This window comes from Epinephelus fuscoguttatus, linkage group LG20, assembly GCF_011397635.1.
Source record: "Epinephelus fuscoguttatus linkage group LG20, E.fuscoguttatus.final_Chr_v1".
Classification (NCBI taxonomy): Eukaryota; Metazoa; Chordata; class Actinopteri; order Perciformes; family Serranidae; genus Epinephelus; species Epinephelus fuscoguttatus.
This window is the reverse complement of record NC_064771.1, coordinates 21,250,501-21,277,250: the sequence shown is the minus strand read 5'-3', so window position 1 is coordinate 21,277,250 and position 26,750 is coordinate 21,250,501. Positions and strand designations below refer to the sequence as shown.

At 40.0% G+C, this 26,750-nt stretch overlaps 1 protein-coding gene across 1 annotated transcript in view; it reads left to right on the top strand.

The window, feature by feature from the left end:
• atrnl1b (attractin-like 1b) overlaps nucleotides 1–26,750 on the top strand; it is a 109,204-nt gene that overhangs the window by 32,145 nt on the left and 50,309 nt on the right. The window contains exons 18-23 of the mRNA XM_049563058.1: nucleotides 3,868–4,101; nucleotides 6,830–6,967; nucleotides 9,832–9,925; nucleotides 21,527–21,579; nucleotides 25,076–25,170; nucleotides 25,420–25,498. Of these exons, the coding sequence (XP_049419015.1) occupies nucleotides 3,868–4,101; nucleotides 6,830–6,967; nucleotides 9,832–9,925; nucleotides 21,527–21,579; nucleotides 25,076–25,170; nucleotides 25,420–25,498 (693 nt within the window). The remainder of the gene's footprint in view (nucleotides 1–3,867; nucleotides 4,102–6,829; nucleotides 6,968–9,831; nucleotides 9,926–21,526; nucleotides 21,580–25,075; nucleotides 25,171–25,419; nucleotides 25,499–26,750) is intronic.

The window sequence follows — 26,750 nt, the reverse complement described above, 5'->3', positions numbered from 1 at the left end:
TCATATTCTTATGCTAATTATGACATAACTTCCCATAACTGTCTAATAGGCTAAAATAATGAAGTGATGACATTTTATATCCAAAAGGTCAAGGGTCAGCTTCACTGTGACGTCATAATGTTCTGCATAAGACATGTTTCAGGCCATTATTCAATGTCATATCTCTCTGTCATGTCTCATATATCGGGCCCTCTGTAAGCATACAGTTGTAACAGAAGGTATTTATGTTAATTGGCAAATTAATATATTTATCAAGTCATTTATTTGTGATTTTGGCAGCTTTCATCCCCCACAGACTACATGTACAGTAGGTGAGCTAAACATTTAGTTAAATTAAAATCACTTGACAGGTATTTTGATAATTGATTCACTGTTTCAGTAATTTTTCAAACAAAAACTAGCAAACACCACAAGCTCCAGTTTTAAAAATGTGAGAATTCACTGCTTTTGAATCATAAATTGAAATGAATCTTGTGATTTGGACTGTTGGGTTGAACAAAATGAGCAATTTAAATTTGTCACCTTGGGCTTTGGGAATTTTTCATTTGTAATTCACGATGTTCTAAAAAAATCAGTTAACTGAGAAAATAATCTGCAGATGAACTGATTATGGTGGCAACCCTAGCCTGGAGACAGCTGTAAAAGATAGGGCAGCCCTTTTTTTTCCGCCAGAACAGGCAAATACTTATTCTGTATCTCTGCCATCATGATATTCACAAGTATACTTAAGACTTAAAAACAAGATTTCATCATATTTTAAGAGGCCCCGGCTTGACTGCATCCTTTGTGCACAACAGCGGTAGTAAAGAACCCCTTCTTCTCCTCATATGGATTTTGATTTAAAGCAACATTTGCCATCTGTTGATTGCAGGGTGCATTTTGAGGCATGTCAAGACAGAAAAAAAACCAGATACTGAAGTGGCGAAGTCGTCATTCTGACCAGTATTTAGAGTCTCTGTGAAATCCAGCAAGAACACTTTGCGAGCAGTGAAACAGCCTGTAGATACAGATTAGAGTAAATGTAACCCCTGGAGATGATGGACAGCAAAGTGGATGTACAGTAAACTGATTTTATGAAATGCAAACTTGTAGAGTTTTACCTCAAAAGTCATATTTTGTCGTCATTTTTGATTAAATGCTGGAATTAAACTTGTTTTTATTAAAAAGAAAAGCCCTTGAAGGCTTCCATACTTAAATTCAGACGGTGCTGTGGAGAGAATCGAGGCCAGGATTACAGGTTGTGTTTGCTCGGCTGGTGAAAACTGTTAACACTGGATGACGGGACACATGTTTTGCCGTGCAGCCCCACTCATAATCACTGTCCAATTTATGTAACAGCTCCAGGCATCAGATTTAGTTGCTCACGTTCACACATATTGATTTATCTGTCAAAATCCATGCGGATAAATGTGAATTTTGTTTGTGCGGCAGATTTTGTGTTTGAGCGTGCTTTTGTGTTGTGGCGAGACAAAAAGTCCTTGTCCAGCTGCTTCTCTCCTCAGAATGGTATGTTAGTGAGAAATCTGCCACTCGCGTCCTGTCGTCAAAACAAACTTAAATGGCCTTACTTTGTGCTGATTGTTCTCGCGTTGTCATGGTTTCACATCCATTAGCAGAATAGCTGGAGATTTGTTTGACATAAACTGAGGTAAAAGCACTCAATGTTTGTCTCCTTAAAATAGTAGTGGCATTTCCCCCCCCCCTTTCTGAAGTGTCTGTCTGGTAGGCAAGTGGCGGCGCTGAAACTTGTCAAGCAATTTAGTGGCCTGAAAGTTCGTCCCCCAGCTGACAAAACAGCATCGCTCCCCGGCTCCCTTGGGTTCCTTGCTTTAGAGCGAGCTGCCACTTCACACATCACATTTAAACCTTTCATTGAACTTTGCTCAAATCAAAAACTTTTCGCCGGCCTCGGCTTGCTGACACATTTTCTGTCTCATTCTATGGCTTTTTCTCCTCTCAATCAGCTGTTAAAAGCTCAACACCTGCTTCTTATCTTCTTATGTGCTCTCAGATCTGTTGTCCTGACAGCTCACCAGATAACCAGCTTGTGTTTTTGGTGCAAAGCACGGTAATGTCATTAATCTGTAGGGCCTGTTAAAGGTGAAGGAAAGACTGAAGCTGAAATCCTACAAAATAAAATCCCTGAAAGCAACACCCTTCAGGGTTCTTGTTTGTGACGACATTGGACCTTGTTATTTTTAGTGCTTTGCAATTGATCACAATTTGCACTGCTGTTTGTTTCAAGGTGAAACCCTGGTAAACAAACGTTAAAATAAGAAGAAATGGACAAATATGGCCAACAAAGGAATACAAATCAAGACAATAAACATTTTTTAGTTTATATTTTTAAAAAGCTGAGGAGTAGAACAGTAATAGAAAACATTCCACTTTGATACTGAAAAGAAATCTATTTATTTATTTGTTTATTTGTCAGGGTCAGTGCAAGAAAACATTGTGAAAGGCTCCTGTCCCTGGTTAGCATTTTCCTGCTTAAAAATTTTAAAGGTCATGACATACCATCATTACTACGATTACACTAGTCAAATTGAGCACATAATAAATAGTGTCATGAAAATATATGCATCCAGGGTTTACATGGTCATGGAAAACCTGAATAGGTCATGGAATTCCACAATCTTATTTTCCAGGCCTGGAAAAGTCATGAAATTTTGTTGTTTGATTAAATAAATTGCGTGGATGACCTTCCATATTATGTAACGTAACGGCAAATTTATTTTCTGTCGCTGCTGACGTATCATAGCTCTGCTGTGTGTAGATGCGTGACCTTTTTTTTTTTTTTACCGTCACTTATATTGATGCGTTTTAACTACGCGGGACAAGTGCGGCAAGTGTGATTTAAATGGAAGTTTTGGGGAATTTTCTGTAATAGCTCTACACAAAACAGTCAAAATTTGTGAAGTAGAATAAATTTAAAAAATATTTGTTCAAAAAAATTAAAACTGAAATGTGTTGCATGCACATGTTTTCACCCCCTTCGTGATGACACCCATAAATAAGGCCTGCTGGGGTGTCGAAGCAAAGGGGGTGTATACATTTGCACTCACCAGCTTCAGGTTTTTTTTGTTTTATTTTATTGTTAATATGTTTTTTTATTTTCATTTCATTTCGCCAATTTTGACTGTTTTGTGTAGGTCTATCACAAAAAATCCAAATAAAAATACATTGAAATTACAGGTTGTAATGCAACAAAGTAGGAACACTTTAAAGAGACATTGTACCTATGTCCCACTAATACTTTTAAATTGTGCTGCATTTTTGAGATTAATCAACTGACCTGGGCAACCTAGGGCATTCAGTTGTCACTCAGAGCACCAGTGCTCACTTTGATTTAGTTTAAACTGCGCTGAAAGTAGGCCAGTGTAGTTTAACGGTAGAGTGCATTCTTATTTCCAAACAAATTAATCAACGTGTCAACCCAAACTACAGACTGTCACTCCCCGACTCTGGGAGCTCTACGGCTTCGTGTCTGCGGGCCGACGTTAATAATATAGTTAATATTTAGATTAAAATTTTGTGTACAGATCTGTTTGTGTTAAAAGTTGTGAATGGTCATGGATTTTTTTAATTGTGGCTGCTTGAAAAGTCGTGAAAAAGGTTTGAAATTTTGTTCATAAAAATGTGTAGGAACGCTGCACATCATATTATAGTCATTTTACAAGTGTTGCATATATTTTCATATGCAGGTGTGTATTGTTTCCTAAGTCGTGGTAATATGCAGTATGTGTATGGGCATATGTCCATAGCCTGTATGAGTTTGTCTGTACCTCTATCTGTGTATGTATCACTGTTTTCATGCAAGTATTTTCAAGTGCAACACAAGTCTCTCACCCTTTGTTTCTCCTTCAGCCCAGAACTGCTCGGGCTTGCGGACATGTTCCCAATGCCTGGAGCAGCCTGAGTGCGGCTGGTGTGGCGATCCCAGCAGCACGGGGAAGGGCCTGTGCATGGAGGGCTCCTACAGGGGGCCGATGAAGAGACCGGCGAAGCAAGGCCAGCAGGTCCAGTCCCAGGACATGATCCTGGAGCCGGGCAGCTGCCCCAAAGACAAGGGCTACGAGTGGGCCTTCATTCACTGCCCCGGTAAGGGATCCACTTCCTGTGCCACTTGCTGAAATTACAGATCATGCATCATAAGTGTATCTTCTAGAGCAGTTGTTATTACCCATCGACTGTGGCGTCTTAAGTTTTAAAAGATGTTCTGATCAAGGATTCCTGTTACAGCCTCCCTATGCAACTAATCCCTCCCTGCTGACTCTATGCAACCGTACGCTAGTGTGCCATTTAATGCTGCCATCAAGCCCCAGTCCACGTAACCACGTCATGTAAGACGATGATGTACTCAGTGCGAGGTGTAATGTGAGAATGTGAGGCGTGCTCAGTGGCTCCCTGGTGTCAATAAAGTGTAACGACAGCGAGAGATCTGAAGTGACATGTTTAAGCTTTTCAGTGAGACTTTACCTCATCATGAGTTCAAGCTTTTAGGTGTGAAGCTCAGTGTCTTTGGTATTTTTACATTCTCAAAACTGGAATTAATTGTAACAGTCCGTTCTTAATGAAGGTGAAAAATCAATACAAACAAGGTTAATTTATGCATCAGTCTTTTTTTGTTAAGAACAGAACAGGTAAACTGAAATGTTTGACTTTGTGTAAAACACTACATTGTCAAGGACTGTTGGTTCTTTATGTCCTTTTGTCCCATGCCAGGGTTACTTTTAAGGGGGGAGGGGTCGTCCACTCATTCATAAACTAAAGTCCATTCTGTTTGTCATAGCACAGAGGAGAATAAAACAAAGTGCTCTAAACAAAATAAATATATACAATAAAACGATTGCTTCAGATTCACATCAGATTTTCATGTTTTCCAATATTATTATTTTTTTTTCACATTTTTTAGCTACATGTTTCAGAGAAGAAGTCAGTGGTTCCATAATATGAATTTTCTAAATTATTTCTGTTCATTCAGGGGTTATTGGAGACTTTTTAGTCAGCCATTATCCGATTATTGCTTTTTACTGCCTTTAATAGTATTTGAAAACAAATATCCGTCCCGCTTTTTCAGCCCAGTTGACAAGTTTCCCAAATACATAACACTGAAGTTAAAATCTCTGAGTTGTATATTGATCTAATTGCTTCATCCACGTCTACCCAATAAGTAGAAATATTAGGACACTCCAAAAAAACAAGACCACGTTCAGATTTGTTGCTGTGGGAATTTTTAACTTAGGGAGTTATGAAGAATGTAATGTATTCCCTCTAGGATTTCTTGGGCTGTTTTGGGAGTGAAGCAGCCTGAAATATAATAAATAAATATTGCGATGCACATTGCGATTTTTGCAGTGACATCACAGGGGCAAGTGAAGATTGCAAAAATAGTTTTGATGCTGGAACGGATTTTGAGCTTATTATTATGCAGCGCTGAAGGACTGTCCCCGTTAGCATCTCCCTTCCTGCTCTCAGCCCAGTTAGCGCAACCAACATGATCTCGTCACTACTCGTCATACTTTTCCGCTTTTTTGTTTGTTTGTTTGTTTGTTTGTTTGTTTGTTTGTTTAAAGATTATTTTTTGGGCTTCTTGGCCTTTATTTGATAGGACAGTAGTAGCATGAAATGGGATGTAGCCTTTGTACCTGGGGAGCCTGCCCTACTAGGTGACCTACTCTGCGTCCCATACTTTGCCGCTTGAGAAGAAGCCCTACAGCAGTAGTTAACATCCAACACTGAGCCATTAACAACTTAGCACCAACACTGAGACTACTCACCTCTGTTGTTAAACCTGTAAATAACTGCTGGGCAGTGTTAGTCGTATAATGCTAACAGTTAGCCCCGTCACTGTCTTATGATAAACAAAGAGAGAAAGGCTGCAATGAAATGAGATTTTACTCAATTTAAATAGTCAAATTTGCAGTAAAGTTGTGTCGGTTGGGTAAAAGATTGTGCAGAATTTTCGTAGATTGGCTGAACGTGTGTTAATTGTTGTGATGAATTCCCTCCACGGATCTGAGCTTGATGTGGTGCACTGCGTCCTACATATGTTTAACCAGTCATCTTCATTTAACTTCATGTTTGCTTCTTTGTCTCACCTTAATTTAATGAACACTGTCGAAAGACCCTTAATTGTGAAGATGAATAAATCCTGGAAATTGGTTTCCTGTTAATGTTACCCTTGATATGCGTTGATGAATATACAAACCAGTCTTACATAAAATAAAAATAAACACTTGTTTTTTTCTGTATTCTTTTCCATTAGAGGTCTAATTTGTGTTTTCCCATTGGACGCCTTGACGCAGGTTCATTAAAAGTTGCAAAGCATATTTTAAAAGGCAAGTCTGATTAAATAGTAATTAATATGACACGACAGACACAAGCCACTGACAGCTCTAATGGGTCTGGCTGCTTTTCCAGGAAGCAATAACAACAACCCTAGGTGTAAGTTTCGTTGGGCCCGTGTCAAATCCTCGCTGTTTATTAGCTACGGGGAGCACGATCAGCATGATTGTGTGACTTCGATTCAAACTATTCAAAAATGACTCTGTAAAACAGGGTCCTGTGGGACCTGCAGACAGATGGAGATTGTGACTGCCAGCATGTTGGCAGAAATTCACCCTTCTTGCTCCTAATCATTGAAAATAAAAATCTGAGTTAGTTCCACCTTGTGTTGGCTCGCTCCCTGCCCCCCAGTGTAACCCACAATTAGGGTGCATTAACTGTGGTAGCCATGAGATGCTCGGTGTGTTAAGATCTGAAATTCATGTGCACATATGTTCCTCAATATCTAAGCAGTAAAACTTACTCTCTGTTTCTCTCTCAGCCTGCCAGTGTAATGGCCACAGCACGTGCGTGAACGGCAGTGTGTGCGAGCAGTGCCGTAACCTCACCACTGGCCCTCACTGCCAGACCTGCATGCCTGGTTACCATGGAGACCCGACCAATGGCGGCAAATGCCAGGGTGAGTGCCGCATCGCCACAGATGCTTAACTATTCCGCACACATACGACTTAATGGATTTGCTTGTTATCATTTTGTCGAAGGACTGGATTGATGGAGTTTAACCCTCACCACTTTAATCATCTGTGCACGTTTCCTTCCAGTCAACAATCAGGTTTTAAACAAATACACAAATTACATTCTCTTTTATTTGGACAAGACCTGCTGTGTGTACATGATAATCAAACTCTTAGAGGAATATCATCTACTTATTGAATTTTAATTAGAGCCTTGCGTGACAGACAGACGGCAATACAGCGTCTCAACCAACAGAGGGTACTAGTGTGTGCTGATAAGAACCTGGTGGCAATTAGTCTGTCCTGTTTGATTAATGAAAATATTCCTCCATCTGTTGGTTTCATTAAGTTAAACAGAAAAACAAGTAAAGGTAGAATAAACATCTGGCCTCTGTTGGTTTGTTTCCGCTGTGTGGAAAACACCACTCTCACATAAGATGGAGAAATGTCAAGATTAACTGTGTTTTCTTGACATTAGAGAGAGTGTGGAGCAGATGTGGAAAGTGCAGGTGAAGCTGAAGGTCAACTACTGACTTTTTGTGTTACTGCGTTTTCCTGCACCGTAAAGCTTTGTTGAAAATCTAAATGCATCATGTCAGGATTTTGGATACATACACTGACGTTGTAACGGCAGGATACCAACAAATATATCTGCAATGATTTAATTGTTGTATTAATTCAGGGTGTGGTACTCATGTTTGTTTCTCTGCATATAAAGCTGCTTGATTGAGTTTTTGAATCGCACACGGTGCAGATTTATTATCTGCGTCTCCTGCTCGATGCGGAATAAATTTCCTGGAGTGACTGCAGCCCATAATTTATACAGCATTCTTGTTTTCAGAGCAAAAGCGCATAATGCTAGCTGAATTTAATGTGGAGAGTAAACATTAGGCAGTTAGCATAGGAATGAGCATTTAACCAAATATGAAATAACTGTATGTGCACTTGATAACAGTCTCAGGTTGTTATTAAATAAATGACTGACGACCGGTATTAGAGGAGCTTTACCCACACTCCCTGTCCCTTATGAAACATGAATAGCATACCTGTAAAATTACATGGGGGCTTTTGTTTGAATTGCCAGACTGTGAGCCGCAGACACACACACACACACACACACACACACACCTGGGAGCTTTATGGTCTCAGATGCCATCTGTTAATGCACAGGCTATAGCTGTAACCTGTAAAGTGAAACTACACAGGTGAGCATCTGTGAAGGGAATTTCTTCTTATTCTTTCAGAGCCTGAGGACGTAACGACTCAAAGCCATTATGTGCCATTACTGCATGCCAGAGGTGTGAACTCGAGTCACATGACTTGGACTTGAGTCTGACTCTAGTCACAAATTTGACCTGACGGAATGAGAAAAGACTTGCAATTTGACCTGGACTTGAAGACCAGTGACCAGCGCACCTTTTGACTTGAAAACACTAGAGCTGCCCACTAGTAGTCGACCAAACGTTAGTCGACCAGAAAGGTCATTAGTTGGCACGATTTCATTGGTCGCTTAGTCACAGAAAAAAACAACCACAGGCAAGCATGAAACTCAGTTAGAAACTGCGCCTTGTCAAATAAATCAAAACCTATATAACTGGACCATGTGGGAATTTAATTTGAAAGGACGTGTACTTGTAGATAAAATATAGGCCTATATTAATGAAGGTTCATTAGTACGGTTTTGTATTTCTCTGTAATGTAGCACAGTGTTAACAAAACCATTGTGTTGCCCCGCCCAAAATATATAATCAGGCAACTAGCCGACTATGACTCGGAAAATTCTTAGTCCAGGGCAGCCCTAGAAAACACTTGGTGTCTTCCCCCAAAGATTACATTAAGTGAAAGCGCATTATGACTCCTTTAGGACTTGAAACTCAAAGTATAGGGCTTGTTTGGGGACTTGTCAGTCTTGATTTGAGTGCAGAAACTTGAGACTTGTGACTTGCAGAACAATGACTTGATCTCACCTCTGCTGCATACAGATGGATGTTTGTTTGTTTTATGTACAGTGGGCATTCAGCACACCCTCCTATCCCAGCATGACTTGCACACAGTACAACGAAATCCTTTATCACCAGCTGTCGATAACAACAAGTGCAGGAAAAAGTGCTAAGACACTCAGTTAAAAGCAATCCTGTCACCTGAAATATTCATACGCACCATCTTGGGAAATGTGCTAGGGTGGAGGTTTCGAGCTGTGTCCACTGACCCCTCTGTAATACACCTTCTCAGTGGTTTAAAGCCCAGTCAACTGAAAAGTGCAAACCTGAAAGGCTGCCACACCAGAGGCACTTAAGGAGCCAATTCACACATATAGCGCCGCACTGTTTATATTCCACACACACATGCCTGGTGGGTATCGTGGTGTCCTATCTTGGGGGGGGCATATTTTCTCCATCATGTCTCAGATCTTTGAAGTTCAGCCAATCTTTTGGGAAATACACTTGTTTACCATCTCAGCCAGATCGATATCAATTTCATCTCTGCGTGTGCAGTACAGCAGAAGAGAAGTCGGTAGCTTAGCTTAGCACAAACACTGCCAGTAATGGGAAACTGCTAGCCCAGTGCTTTAAAGTGAGGAAAAACAACTGTTATGGCACAAGTTGAAGGAATTGTACGGTTATTGAGCCCTCAGGAGATCCTGAATTCAAAGCTTTAAACTTAACATGTGTATGTGTGCAAGCACATATAAACACTTTACTAAATCCACACTTTCAGCTTTGTTGGATGCTAATCAACACTGTTTCTGTTCGCCCTGTTTTCTCCCCACCTTTCTTCCTTTCCATCTGTGTTCTGTCGCCCCTTCCAGCCTGTAAGTGTAACGGTCATGCAAGTGTGTGCCAGGTGTTAACTGGCAAGTGTTTCTGCACCACCAAGGGGATCAAAGGAGACCAGTGCCAGCTGTGAGTACTCTGACCACATGCTTACACACACATGAAAAAAATGAATTGACTTGCAGCCATTTCATAGGATATCTTTTTATTAGTGCTATATTAAGTTATGGTCAGTGCAGCTCACCGTGTTTCCATAAGTTTAGATCTGCAGCATAGAGGTCAAATGAGAGATACACTGTTAATGTTCCAGCTGAAATTCACTGACTTGAGGTAATGTCAATCAAAAGTGAGTCTCTGGGCTGCCTGTCACCGGGCCAGTAATCACTTGGGATGGAGCCATGATGAAATGCTCAGGGCTATTTTAAAGGAAACCCATTTTGACAAGTGAGACAGATACATATGGGAGGGTGTTATGTGCTGTTTGTGATATTTTGCCTAAAAACCCGCCTGAATATTAGTTCTGAGATTTCAACATTTTTATGAGCAGAGCTTCTGTTTATGATGCTGAATTAAAAACTCACCCTGGAGATTTAAAAGAGGATAAATACAGATAAATGAAAGTTGGAGCAGAACCAGTGCACTAGTGATTTAATACAGTCGGACAAAATGATTGATAACATGGCACTGAAACAAACTGCAATGCATCATAGTGAGAGGTAGGGACACAGAGGAGCTGTTTCATTGTACTAAGTGGCAACTTTTCCAAAACAAATCCTTAATATTGTACAATTATTAAATACGGATTTGTTTTCCCTCTCCAAGCACATCAGTGAATTTGTTTGTTTATTTCTGTCTGTACTGCCTTAATATGCACATTCAGGGCATTCAGTGCATCAAAGCATTGTTTTCTAGTTGGAGCTGCGCCTCGTTTTCAAACTGTATGGTTTGACTAAAATGAACAATGACAGCAATATAGTCCACGATGAGCAGTGCTGAAATCAAACTGCATAGTTGTCCCTCCATTGTGACATTAGAAAGTGTCACATTTATCTTGCAAGTGTACTCTTCTTCAATGTTTGGTTTACTTACTGGATTTTTCTCGCAAGGAAATTCTGACCAATCAAGAGCAGCTTTCTCGCGCAAGGCATTTTATCTGGTCCACTTGTAAATGCTGCCGTACCCTAAAATGCACCCTAAAAAACTGCTTTAGGAGCAGTGTTTCAATTAGTTACACCGTGGCTATATTTAAACATTAAGTCCACCCAAACACTTATCATCCTGGAGATTGGCACATCTGGGTGGTGCTGTTGTTGGATGTGTTTCCACTCACACACCCTACAGATGTGGAGCAGCAGTGACACACCGTCCTCGTCTTATACACAACTCTCTCTCCACTGCTGTTGTAGCTGACTGGGAACCTGTTCACGGGTCTTCCAGCTGTGGTGTTTCATTTGCGCTCGCCATAGAGTGACTGACTCGCATGCCAATCTGCTTGTGCTGCTAACCTCAGCATGTTACTGGCTAAAACTTTCTGGGCAAAACTTGCACCTGTGAACTTTGGTTCCACATTATGTGCAGTAATCTGCATACCATGTATTCTGCGTGTGGCAGCGTGCACAGGACCACGACCCCCTGAACCTTGATGGTTCTGCACAAGTACACTAGCTTTTACAGCCATAGTATATACGGATCAAATGGAAATTAACTTGATTTGATTTTGAATCACAGCATAGTCAGCAGTCTTTTGTTGTATTTATATAATGGGATTCATACACTGTCAGGTCACAGTTCATGGGCATTGATTTCTGATCATGGAAGCAGCCCTCTCCCACCTCGTGTGGAGGCCTGGGTGTTGAATGATTCGACAGTGTAAAAACAGAAAACCATCAGTTGGCATTATTGGCCAGAAACTCCACCTCCGGCATGATTTCTGCTGACGCGGTGGATTCCCCCCGGTGTGGGAGGACCATCTCCACTTAGCTGTCTGCTTTCCCAGTCGTAAGCAGAATGGACTCTGATGTTTTTAATACCCCTAATGCAGTAAGAGTTATAGAGGGGTCACTGGCAAGCACGAATTCGTATACACACCCACACAATATGCCTTGAGGCTTCTCTCTCTCTCACTCTCTCTTTGTCCCAGAAATCACATGCCCTCCAAATCTCTGGATTAAAATGATGTAGTCACTTTCTCTGTGTTCTGGTTCTGTCATCTCTACTTGTTAAGTTACACATTCCCCACTATTTAAATTTAAATGATGTGAAGCCTTTTGATTGAAAATTCATTTAAAGTTTAGTCATATTTTGGATATGTCATACTGACTGAGACATCTTCCCACTGAATACGACGGTAGTTTAGTCAGCAGAAGTCACACACAGTAGTCATGTCACCCTTAAAGGTACAAAGGAAAGTTACTTTCTGTGTTTATCACTAAAACAGATTGTATGAATCCTTGAGGTCTTACAAATGCATTTCCTTCCTCATGAAACATTTGTCAAGTAGATTTTTGAAAAATATTTTAGATTGTAGTTTTTTTCCATCCAATTTTAACAGCTAGTCCTCTCCTGCTTTGCCTTTCTTGGAATATGGCTACACTGGTGTGGAATGGTGTCTCCACATGCTCGTGCAAAGTAAAATAGGGACCACTAGTGGTCAAAAACTTCACAGGGTACCTTTAACATTTCAGGTTTAAACCATAAAGCTGTGGTTCTCTATGCCCTTTTTTTTATAATCACTTTAAATGAAGGGTGGCATGGTGTCAAGTGGTTAGCATTGTTGCCTTATAGCAAGAAGGTTCCTGGTTCGAACCCAAGGTTGGGGGTTTGCATGTTCTTCTCGTGTCAGCATGAGTACTCCAGCTTCCTCCCACAGTCCAAAGACATACAGGTTAATTGGTGGCTCTAAATTGCCCCTAGGTGTAAATGTGAACATGAATGGTTGTCTGTCTCTATGTGTCAGCCCTGTGATAGTCCAGTGTCAGCCCAATGTCAGCTGGGATAGGCTCCAGCCCTCCCATGACCCCTAACAGGATAAGCGGTTACAGAAAATGAATGAATGAAAAATTAACTTTAAGTGAAGTCCCTTAAAGAGATTTTCAGAAGGAGTAACCCTACCATATGGTTTGCCAACACAGTGCAAATTGCCCTCCACTGACGTTATAAAGTATATAAAAATACCAATTAATGTATTGATATTTTGTTTAACATGGATTTCACACATAGAAGTCTGTCATGAACCAAAAATGGCAACTAGAAGACGTATCAGAATGGTCGGGTTGTTAGCATCTTTTATTTGTTTATGTTCTTCGTTAGCTTGTAGGCTAACTGGCAGTGGCTGATATAGCGTTAGTGGTTGTAAAACATACGATAATATTTGCTACGATGGAGTTTTGGGTAGATAGTAGAAGGAAGCTACAGGGTCTGGTTTACATCAAAAAACTGCACTCTGCTATGTTTGCTGTCAAAACTTTAACTATGCTAATGCTAACTCTGCTCTCCATACTGACATATATGCCCTGCACGGGAGGTTTCAGGTTTCTTTGCTTGCGTTGTGCTGAAGTCTGTTACTGCGTTGATACGTTTACCATGTTAAACAGCGATTGGTTCTCATTCATAGCATTCGTTTCGATGTCTCACTATCTCATTACGCCAGTCCTGATTGGCTGGTGATTGCAACGTCAGCATCAGATGGATCCACCTGCCATTAAATAGCCTGCGCTATGATGCAGCAGCATTCAAAGTAAGCATCTCTTCTCACTTCACCCAAGCAAGAAGGGCTGTGTGGTTAGACATCTCACTCATGCTACTCTGAGAATCGGGGTTACGCATGTAACCTGAAGCTTTTGTATTAGTGACGTACCTAATCTAGCTTGCCTGTTTGATTTTCAGATTTTACTGAAGTGCACAGACGTCACAGTGTGCACACATACATGTCACATTTGGCAAACATGGAGATACTCGCAATTTACACATGGTCCCAAGCACTGTATGTAAATCATGTGTTTGCATTAGCTAGTGTACAGAAGAAAATTGTGATTAGAAACGCAATTAACATTATTTGCAGCATTTTCATATATTTACCTGAATTCTTTTACATAATGGTGGTTAATATAAGCTGTAGTAATCCAACCTGTGTTCAGGTATCCTGACTTTACTGTTCTAAACACTGAGTGTCTGCCAATATTGTTTTTTCTCAGAGAAGTCATCCAGTACACAAGAATCAATACCTGTTACACTGTTTGTGTCAGGAGCAGTTTTTTTCACAGGAGCCAATAGAACAGAAACTTGATGGTTATTGTGAGAGCTGACGACCACCATGTCAGAACAGAAATAGAGAGCACATCGCCAATAGAGACTCAAAGTTCATCACCCAAGTTTACCTCTTAGATAATAATACCAGGCAGGTGACGTCAAAGCCTTGGAGAGACAGAGAGGCCGGAGGAGATTCAGACCTCTTCAAAGCCCTCAGCGCTTTTCTGTTGACTTTGACAGTAAATAAATGACACTTTGCACAAATGACAAAATGTCACATTAATTTCTGCTACCAGATGGAACGCAATGCAGCACAATGCGGAGCCACTCTCGGATAGCAGGTGGCTAACACAAACGACTCAGATTTTACCCTACGAAATCAGAGCGGCATATCAGAACAGGCCAGGCACCAGCAGGCCGATCATCATCAGCCATTTAGAGGGAGGATGTGCCCGTACTGCTCTGGAGCCAGTTTTTGGGAAAGGTTCCTGCAGCCCATTACTGATTATCATCTTAAAATGTAGCCAGCAACATAAACCGCTAGAATATGTTGTTAATTCAGTCCATTTACAGACTGTGATTAAATTATCACTATCAACAACCACTGCTCCAGTCTTTAATCTCAACATCAAGAGGCATGTTCACGTTCAAACATGTTAGACTGCTCTTTTTTTTCTCTTTTTTTAACAGGTGTAATCTAATTAGTGTGTGTGTTGCCTGGCAGTTGAGGTGTTTGCTCTTTTTTCTTTTTTGTAATGTAATTTCTTGTATCTCATTACATGTAATCAACGTCTCCCCCAACCCCTGTCAGCCACTCACTCGCACCGTCCCCAGCGGTAACCCTTAAACAAAGACCTCTACACAAGGGTACTCTGTCTTTTCTGCAATGTGCACAACAGTACACACATGCACACTTTCACACATGCATGCACCGCGACTACCGACGCCATTAGGACCTCCGAATAATAGCTGCAGTAATGAAGTGAGGGGTGCATCGGCGCAGAATAGAATTGTTTTTGAAAAACAATTGATGAGGTCCACGTTGCGTTACAGTGATGAGTCAAACAGGAGCGGTTAGGGACATATTTCTTATTATAGCGCTCATTTGGATGCATACATTATTCAGGATTCTTCTTGTGCTCGAGGTAACAGGAAAGTAGCTCTGAGTTTGTATACGTGTGTGTTTGCTCCAGCCTTTGTATGTGTGAAGGACATTGTAAATGTTCATAGCACATTTCCTGTTTGTGTGTGTGTGTGTGTGTGTGTGTGTGTGTGTGTGTGTGTGTGTGTGTGTGTGTGTGTGTGTGTGTTTTGCCTGCTAAATCCCAGTGTGTGCACAAACACAGACGAAGATTCCAAGTTGAGTGTAGATCAAATTAAGATACAGTAGAGGGGGGATTGCCTCAAGTTCAGATGTGTGCACGCATGCATGCAGGTGTAGATTAAATTAAGATACAGCGCAGGGGAGTTGCATTATACACTCCACGACGAGCATGTGGCGGCGCCTGTGTTTTGCCTTCTGCAAATGCCAGGCAGCTGAAACGCCCCAGGAGTGATGTTCGGTAAGGTTCAAAAGCCTGTGGCGGCATTTGTCCTCCGTCCTTTGTACCGTGGTAAAAGAGCACTCTACCCTGTCCTTGCCTATTTAATATTAACAGTGAGAGCGGCGGAGCTGGCTCTTCCCCAGCTCAGTGTCCTGCCCCCATTAGATCATTTAGAGCACCCATGCTTGTCCTTCAGGACCTGCCTGTTAGATACGGAGTCACAATCCTTCTTGATCAGGTTGGTTAAATGGTAACTGAAGTATTTTTCAACGTGGACCCTATTTTCCCACATTTTTGTGTCTATGTGACAGATGGGAACAACAGTTTTTTTTAAATTGGTCCAGTATTGAGCGAGAGGGTAACCACTGGGGGCAATTTTGCACCACCAATTTACGTCCATTAAAAGTTCTTGTTGTTGCCAATGATAGGCTCATATTGTTGTTAGTGTTTGACAACAATATGGAAAGGATCCTGACAGAGATAGACCTTTTTGTTAAAGCGAGTAAGATCCTATTTGTCTAACCAGACAGCCTCAAAATCACTATCGCCAAACCCACCAGACTCAATTTGGATAAACCATAATTTTAGCGTGAATAGAGCCAACATATTTTCACATGTAAATGGATAGATCAAGGGTTTATTTCAACCAAACCAGAGTAGGTGAATTTTGGAGCGGTGAAAAGACAAACCAAGATGTTTTTTGTCAGCTTTAATTTGTTTCTGTTGACTTTGAATGAAGTCTGTTTTATGATGATAAAACTACACTTTAATTTAAATGGAGTCTTGGGAGTTTGGCAGTAGCTATTTCGGGGCTGTTTCTTGTTTAGCAAAAAAGGATCTAAAACAGGTCCACCTCTTGTTGGGACCCTTTCCACAATGTTGTCATTCACTTGTACCCTTTTTCTACTAAAATTAGCCCGTGTATGCAGGTTTTTTAAAAGCGGGAAAACCTGTTAAAAATAGGCGATAAACTGCTTTCCTATTGCCAGTGGACACAGGCCATGTACACAGATGAGTATGCCTTTCCATTTTTATTTATTTATTTTCTTTATTGGGTTGTCACATTCAACTTCATGGACAGGCTTTTTTTTTTTTTTTTTTTTTACAGTAAACAGTAAAAAGCAGCATGGAGGCTTGTGAAAACCTTATGGTGGTTACTTCTTTTTCATATGATAAATGGTCTGCACTTGTATAATGTCATTTAAGTCTTCCGACCACACAAAGCACTCTTTACACTGCATGTCACATTCACCCATTCGCACACACTTTGACACACTGGTGGCCAAGGCTACCACACACAGAGCCACCTGCTACTCTCACACACAGATGGAACAGGCATTGGGAACAATTAGGAGTTTAGACATGTGGACTGGAGGAGCCAGTAATGGCACTGCTGATCTTCTTGGTGGACAATCCGCTCTACCTCTGAGCTACAGTTGCCCTCTCCATCTCTTCCTTATTCAGTCTGTCTTTCAAACTCGGTGCTGACTAATTTGGATCGGTGTTTGAGTGCTGCTTGGGCCTAAGTGGACTGTATTTAGTGGTGGTGCGTCATTGCATCCCGCCAAAATCAGCGCATTCACTCAGATATTGTTTCCATCAATGCCAATCAGAGCCGGAGCTGATAAATTTCTGTGACTGCTGCCAAGTCATTTGACCCGAGTGTGGATGCCAGTTGTAGCCTTTCCCATTAAATTAAAAGCCAGATGTTAGCGAGTGTTAGCAGGTTTTTTGTGCAGTGGAAAACGGGCTTTAGATACAAAAACACGGAAACATAGGGTCCAGGTTGGAATTCACCCTTTAATAGTGTTGTTAAAGCATGCATTCATGTACCACTGAGTGTCAAAACAGCTGTTGTGGACAAGAGACATGCCAGTTTACACGATAAATAAGCATCAGTAATATTAACAATTTATGAGTCACTTTTAAAATCAGAGCTAAAATACGAGCTCAAGTTCCAACTTTTTTTTTTCTTTTTTTTCACTCTTCCTCCTGCCCGTATTCCTCCCTGGTGATATTTAAGGTGTTGGAACACATCTCCACCCACATCTGACTGACATTTTTTCAGTGTAATGCCGTCGTTAGTGTTACCGTCTGTCTCGTGAATCCAAAATGCTACAAAACAACTGATGTTGCGTTATATTTAGAGGCATTCACTCGCCGTGGCTTCACTATCAGCCACCTCCTCCTCAGTGGCGTTTGTGTCTCTCAGCTGGTTTGCTCCTCCGTCGCACCCCTCCTCCGCTGGGTGTCCTCTCTGACTCCTCGACACCGCCTCTGATATTCACATTCACAACTCTAATTGGTTGTCTGCAAGATAAAACAACTGTGAAATGAAATCAGCGTGATAAAATATATCTCGTATGTTTAATGTCATTTCGACTTTATTAGTGCAGTTCCAGTGCTCGTGTGTTGGTACAGCAGAGGGATGATAGTTCAAAGTGAATCGCAGACTGTTAAAGATCGCAGAGAGATGCTTTTAAAAGGAGATAAGGAACACTGTAATACAATGAATGCTGCCATATGTTTCTCCTCATTACGGGCGTCTTTGGAAAGCCATGGAGCCTGATAAAACACACTCATGCAAACACACACCCTCAGAGCAGTGGATGGCACTCTGTGGATGTTAAATCATTTTGCTCGGCAGCACTCCATTTAAAACTCAGACTGTTTTGGCTGATGACACGTTATCAATGTGAAAATCTTGCATCGTGTTTAACTGTAGTGGTTTGAGCAAACTGCTCGACCTCATAGGACCCTAAAAATACCATTCACATCCTTCTATTTAACAAATACACAGGAAAAAAAGTCTGAGTAAAGGCTGCTACTTTAGAAATTTATTCATCGTTACATACCCAGCAGAATTAAGCTCATACTGCATGTGGTTTTAAGTTGTGCATATTTTCACTGCCGAGAATCAGTTAGTGTTTGCATTTGCTGTTTGTGAGGACAGTGGCGATGTTCGAGGCTTTAAAATTAGAGTGTTTGTCAGCTAACAACAATGGATTGGAGGCAAATGGAACCTGGTAATTGTCCAATTTTCACACCATGTTTAGCCCTGGGTTTGGACCCTCATTAGCTGGAGTTATAGATTCATTGGCCCTAGGCTTACAGTCATTTCACACTTGCAACAAACACAAACCGTGGGTTAAGCACAGGGTAATTAGAGTTCATATATATATTTTTCTCCAAATAACTACTTTTTGTTTGCTTCTTATTTGTCACAGTTTAATAGCTGTGTTGTCACAAGAATTGGAAAACGTATTTTTTGTATTTTGCTTCGCTGGGTCTTTAAAGGGGAAATTAAACTGTATTTTTCTACCGTCATGAAGACAATTAGTGCCCTTTATTACTGAGTGCTTCATGTATAAATTAATACATGCAGCAGTGAAAAACTGTTTTTAAAGTGAGTTAGAAGAAGGTTTTTTTTTAAATGTGTGTAACTCTCGAACAGACTGAACAGCATAATTAAAAATGCAAGGGCACATCATTCTGAAGCACATCTTTAGTAAAAGAAAGCCATGGCATATAATTGTCTACCTCATTTCCTCCGGATGTTTGCCACTCCACCTGTGTACATCAACGTCTTGATCACAAGCTGCTGCATAGGGTTTCCGTTGAGATGCATTGGTCCACACAGAACAGACCTTAAGTCACTGACCAGTATTTCATGTTCTCGTTTAGATTTAATTTTTGTTCTTTTGCAACATTACATTTTGATACTTATTTCACGTGATATTTCTCAGGCTTTACTAAGATTTAGGTTTATTTTTTCATGCTATTTCTAACCCTGGTGATAGGAATACTTCACCCCCAAATGTTCGTTTGTATATCGATTACTCACCCTGTGTTACATTGAATTTGAGAAGAAAACTGTTTTCTTGCATGCCTCTGATGAACGAAGAATCCAAAAAGGAGGACATTTTTGATTAATTGTAATAAAAGGGGTCCAACAACAGCAACACTGTGAAAACAGCTGTTAACAAACTCTCACACAACTCGTGCAGTATAATCCAAGTCTAATTTATCCAGTCGTACGCTCAGTACTTCCCGAGCAGACAGCTCTTTCCAACAGGGAACTGAACGTAAAGTGAAAGTTATATTCTCACAGTAATCTCACAGTAATTTTACCTCAGTGAACAACACGTGAGCTACTGGTCTACCACTGCCTCGATCAGTTAGTTAGTTTGTGTCAGGGAACGCTCAGTTAAGAGCAAAGACTTTCTCTGTTTTTGGATTATTCAACGGAGACATGCGAGAAAAACAATTTTTCTTCTTAAATTCAGCACGACACTTGGTTAGTAATGGATATACTAATTTGGGGAATGAAGTATTCCTTTAACCCTTTGGATCCTGAGCAGATTGGCCTGATTTCTTTTAAAAACATGGGAAAACTGTTGCCCTAGAAAAACTACAGAACTCTACTTGTCTTAACCTCTTGAATGCAACATAATTATATACATTTTTCCCCCCTCATTCTTACCTTTAGACAGTCAATACTTGTATAGGTAGCGTTTCTGATTATTTGAAAAATACTCACCGTATTGCCCTGTCATAGCAGTTGTTATTAAGATGATGCCTTACTATGAATGTTCTATTTTGTACCTTACTTGTTTTCTGTTGTTGTTTTTGATGTAAAATTTGTAGTATATTAAAAATCCAAGAAACACACTTAAAAAAACATAAGAAGAAGGCAATACTCAATGAAAGAAGAAATGACTCAAAGATTAGCAAGAAATTAGTAAAAAGGAGAAAATTAAAAATAAGAAAAGTAGTAAAAAGAAAGGAAAAAAGTTAGCAACAAACAAGTAAATGACCCGGAAAGAGTGCTTTAAAATTATAATAATTCTGTAACATAATTTAAAGATGTAATAATAATAATAATAATGATTTTAAAAATAGTTTTTCCTAGCTTTTTTCTTCTTCTTTTTTTCTGGTGTTTTTTGAAAAATAAGAAATCGCACCAATTAGCTGAAGGTTCAATGGTTTAAATACTTGTCAAAGGGATCTGAAAGCAGCACAGGAAAAGTGATAGCACTTCAGTTTTTAAATGGTTAAGAGATGATCTTTATACCAAACTTCACTCCAGAATAGATTTATTCCTGAGCTTTCTGGGGTATCTCCAAAAACAGTTTTAACAAGGTGTCTGGTCTGGTAACGGGCATGCTATGGTCTCTGATGTCTTTTATGTAGTTGCACTGTGGTGTTATATTGTAGTTAGGTGAGGGTCTGTGCAGACTGTGGCAACAAATTTCCTTGGAAAAGGACAATAAAGAGTTTTTGTGTCTATGAATTGAGGGGGGAATCAAAAGTAATAGGCCGAACATTTTCCAGTCAAAGGTAAACAAGTCGAGTGCTGTGAGTGCTGTCAAAATGTTCTCCCTGAGCTCTGATTATAAAGTCTTGAGTCCTAAAGCTCTGAGTTAATAAACAAAGTTAAACTTTCCCTGGGTTTCCTCACTCGCTGGCTGTGTATCTCTGCAACTTGAAAATGAGCACAGTCTTATCTGATCCATTCCTTAAAAAGGATTCACCTTGATTGGTTGGTTTTCTTGATTTGGCTTTCACTTCTCAAATAATCAAGTGGGAATTCATTTACATAAGTTGGGCTGTTTGCTCCAAGGACTTTGAGGGATTAAACTTAGTGCGTTTACTTTTAGATGCTCTGTGATCAGGTGGTGCGTAAAGTTTGTTGCGTGATGGCACTGTGTTGCTTTGATAAACAAAAGTTTATTAAAAAAAAAAAACTAATTAACTTTTGCAAACTATCAGATTATTTCTTCTTTGTCAGAAGTAAGAGACTTGATGAGGCGCCAACAGCAGGAGCTAATGCGCTGGCACTTGGCATCCACCGCTCCTGATAAGGAGGCATTCTTGCTCTCAATCTGTTAGCACTCTTCTTCATCTTGTTCTCTCCTCTCTGTTTTCTTCACTGCAGATGTGACTCAGAAAACCGTTACCTTGGCAATCCACTCAGAGGAACCTGTTACTGTGAGTAATTCTGCACTGGACAGCTACTTGCTGTAGAAACAGCTCATATGCACTCACACACACACACACACACACACACACATCCTTGATTATTCTTGGCTATTCTCTCTGCTTTTCTTTCTCTCTCTCCACTTCCACTCTTCTGCTCAGGGCAGATGGAGCATTTTAGCACTTTGGCACCAGGGGCGCTTGTTCAGTGACAGAATGACTTGTCGTGAAAATGTCAAGTGCATCAGAAGGAGTGAGTGATTGAGCTAATCAAGGAGACGGAGGAGTAAAAACGCTCCACTTGTCTCCTCACTCCCTCAATCACCCACCTACTCATTCATTAATTTAGAAAGCTGACTAAATGTTAGTTTGATGTGAGCGTCAAGTACGAGGAATATAATATATCAAGGTGAGTGATGCAAAAAGCTGCATTACAGGGGAAAAAAATTAAACAGATTTGACACCCAGCGCCCCATGTTCCTGTGTATACTGTACATGTTTGTGCTCCGTGTGTTTATTTGCATGATGTGGTGTCCTTCACGGTGCTGCGGTACATCTCTCTTTCAATGCTCTGCCACTGACAACAGAGCCTTTGCCAAGTTTTTGTCCCCTTTTTGAAATGCCACAGCCTGACACCAGGCTCAATGAGGGGAAGACAGGAACTAAAAGCCTGGAGCTTGCTTTAACCTCTGCACACCACTGGGACTTTCTCTCGAGCTCTGTTACGCAGTATTGTAAACATGACACCCCTGACGATCTGAAAGGCCATTGAGCACGGATTAACATGCTGCACTCATTGTGACGGTATCCAGCTACTTCACAGCGTGTGTTGGTTTGACCTCTCACTCCTGCTATCTCCCAAACGGTCTAATTAAAACCCTTTGACCATCACATGCTTACGTAACTGCGCATGCGATCAAATAGAAAACTGTCAGATTACAAGCTTTATTTTGATTCTGAAAAATCCCTTCATCACAGTTGATTCGCTTTGTGGATGTCACAACCGATTACACACAAATATCCATTATGATATTTAAAGGGACAATTCACTTCAAAATCAAACCTACATATTTTACCTCTTACCTGTAGTGCTGTTTATCAGTCTAGATTGTTTTGGTGTGAGTTGCTGAGTGCTGGAGATATTGGCCGTAGAGATGTCTGCCTTCTCTCCAATATAATGGAACTAGATGGAACTCGGCTTGTGGAGCTCATTGCGCCAAAAAGATACATTTGAAAAACTCAACAGCAATGTCTCTTTCCAGAAATCATGATCCAATTACTCAAGATAATCCACAGACCTTGTTGTGAGCAGTTTTATGTAGGAACTTTTTTCTTTCTACTAAACTTTTTTTGGGCAGGGTTTTTTCCTGCATAGAGAATTACCAGGCAACCACCTTCGCCGAATTTTTTTTCTGCTTCCAGCTCCCAACAAATCTCTGACGGCTGTCATAATGGGAAACAGTATTTTCTATAATTAATTTCTCTTTTCCTAAATGCTTTTTTCCCCACTTAATCAGTACTACAGTTCAAACAGACATCTGGAAAACATGACAGTTTGTTACAGTACATGAGAACATGATGGCTGTGAATACACATAAAAGCAAATAATTTAAGGAATAAAAATAATCGAAATAAATTCTATAAAAAAGGATAGGCTGTCTTCTAAAAGTGTCTTGTTAAAGTGTGTGAGAGGGGATTACTTAAACTACAATTAAATTATTCTTGAAATATTTGAAAAACGGGAAGAGATCTACATTTGTATTAATTATATTTTGCCCAAATTAAAATTGTTTAAAAAATATTCAGTATATCAGTGTTTGTGGTCACAATCTCATATAATCCAGGAGATCTTTATAATGGAAAATATGACTTTTCTTTGAGGTCTTGAGGAACATTATCCTTCAGAAAATTGGAGAAGTGGTCTGTCTTTATTTCAGAAGACATGGACGCAGCTTCACCGTGAATGTCTGTGGACGATAAAATGACATTTAACACATGGACTCATGAATACTCAACTGATGTCCCCCCATACAATGTTCTCTATGGTGATTATCTTTTGTCTGAACATTTAAAAATACTTAAAATAAAGAGTTGCAATTAAAAAAATAAAACAGCTTAAGCAAGTCATACAATCTGCTAATTCAGTACACAAACAAATATTACTGGGGCCACTGAAAATTGCAGATGAACATTTAATATCCAGGAATTCACATGATGGAAACAACTGACCATCCATGTAACAATTTGGCCAAAAGGTATTAATAATTTTAGTTTTTTCCACTCATTTAATTGTTGTAACTTCTAAAATACGTTGCACGTAAAAGTCTTTGTTTGAGCCAGTTGAAGGAGCAGTGCACATGATCAAGATAGTACTACTTCTGCACCATTTTGAGACAACCCGGCAAACGTATCACCACACAGAGAGAAGTGTTCATCTACTGCTCGCTCACCTAGCGCCGCCAAGCTCGCTAACATTATAGCTCAGCCAAGGAAATGCAATTAATGTTTACATCTCAAGAGCACGAGCCTCTCGTCAACAAGTCCCTGAGCATGCTTTCTTCTGTGCAGTGATACGGTTGGCGGGTGTAGTTCAGTACTGCTCGCAACAAGGTCTGTGGATTATCTTGAGTAACAGGGTGCCATCTAGCTCCATTATATTCCATAGGTGGCAAACATCTCTATGGCCGATATCTCCAACAATCTGCAACTCATACAAAACAATTGAGATAGATAAATAGCACTACAGGTAAGAGGAAGAATATGTATTTTTTTATTCTGGAGTGAACTGTCCCTTTAACATTAAAAGGTCAACAGTGTCTAGAATGCTAATATTTAAAGTTTGAAATAGGATCAACACGTTTAGGCCCACCCCTTAACAACACGATGATGTACACACAGTTTGATCTGAGCATCAGTAACAAATGATTTTAATCCAGACGAACAGATCAGGCTTATAAATTACACACGTCTTTATTTATTGTAAATACATGTACCCACTAGAAATGTAATCATCTCCCACTCCATTATTTGCAAACAGAAAAATAACCATTCATGGTACAAATTTGATTAAAGACACAATCAAAATGTACTTACCACTCTACATTATGTATTTACTCACACACAATCAGCATTTACTGAATTCGTATCTGACCACCATTAATGAATTGTTTGATACTTAATTAATCGCTGCAGGGGGATTTTTTAAAGCTTCCTTTCAGGGTCAGATATTCCTACACGCTCTCTGCTTGATGAGAAAATTGTACACACTGATTGCCGTCACTGGATTTGATTACAGACATTTTGATTTTACTTCTTGTCTCCATCAGTCAGTCTATCGCCTCGGAAGTTTTTTCTGGTCATCACATAGTGTACATCTCTACATATTTATGCTGTTGTAGTAGTCTCTAGTAGTGTTGCCAAGTTGCCACTCGTTATTCTTTACAGTGTACTGTCTAGTAATAGGAAAGTAAATGAGACCATTCTTTTTTATTTCTAATTTTCTAAATAGACAATCTCCTGATCGACTACCAGTTCACCTTCAGTCTCATCCAGGAAGATGATAATCACTACACTGCCATCAACTTTATGGCCTCACCTGAGCAGGTAACTATCCAGCCACACACAAGGCCATGTTCAACGCAAGGCACCACCAGAGAGGTGCACGAGGATTTCAAAACAGCCCATAAATTGTTCAAGGCTCCCCGAATCCTTGTTGAATTTCATAACCTCTTTATAACATCTCTGCTTTTATGATGTACTTTACTATAATGAGGCTCTTGTGCCTTTTTGTATGATATTCTCAGTTTATCTTGTATTTAACTACAATAATTTTCGTTTGTTTTCCATCTGAAGGCGAACAAGAACTTGGACATGTCCATTAATGCTTCCAACAACTTCAACCTCAACATCACGTGGTCGGTCGGATCAACAGGTACTTTGACCTGATTTAACAGATTATTTGGCTCCAATCTCATCATTGAACCATCAGTCCGTTTCTAAGAAAGTTTAGTTTTACATTAAGTAGATGGATTTTCCGAACCGTAAACAGCTCACTGGTTTTTGAGTTTTGTTTTTCCTCTTCTTTTTGTGTTGTAAATCCGCCTATTAGACTGTGAAAATACATTTTTCCATCGTCTGCACGAATTTGTGCAAAAGAGCAACATAATGATGCAGTACAAGAAATGTTTTATTCTACACCAAAGAAATGCCTTAGGTCACAAATGCTATTAGAGATTTGGTTCAAAAGGTGGAATTGTAAAATTGAGGTCAAATTTGGATGTTATGAATTCTTGTTCTTTCGTTGTAAATTATCGCCCTCTTGCTGCATAATTTGCCACTACCACACCATACGATATGCACTCAGTTTGTCTAAGGCATCAATATGAAGCCATTTTTATCCGCAGAGGGATTTATACCAACAGGTCAAACATAGACACAGGCGAACAAGACGTACTGGGCCCTATCTTACACCTGGCGCAAAGCACTTTTGGCTTCAGAGCGATGCAGTTGTCATTTTCATGGCGAATGCCCTCGTTGTGTCAGCAGCACATGTACTTGCACCTATCTGTGCGCCTGTGGGCATGTAGGTCTTAAAATGAGGTGTGGTCAGACACATTGTTGCTGTATTGCTATACAAAGGTGGCGGAAGGTGAATGTATCATAGACAACAGAAAACTGATCTTAAGTCAGAATGGTGTGTTTAATGCACGTATCATTCAGATAGTAAGATGCGCCTACAGAGGCAGGTTCTCTGCCTTTTTCACACACAGGGATGCGCAGATGGGTTTCTGATGGGTGAAATAATAAATCTATAATGAGGAGAATATTAATTACATTATCTAAAATGTGATTATACCAAAGAGCAGAGCTTCAGAGCTGCTGTCTGACTCTCCATTGAGAGAAGTTTATAACTACATTCAAAGATCCCTGTTAAATAATTTCCATTTATTTTCTGATTGTATGTAATGATGCTGTTAATATTGTACCATTTGGTTGCTAACACATTTACCTAACTGACAATTGAGATGTGTGGAGCTTTGGAAATTAAGTGTCTCATAGAGTGAATTTGGCTTTTTCATTATTTATTTTTATTTATTAAAATAATAATTTAGTCAGTTGATATAACAGCTATAACAGAAACAATAATGTCCCCTCTCTTGTTAGTGTGTACTGTGTCACTGTTG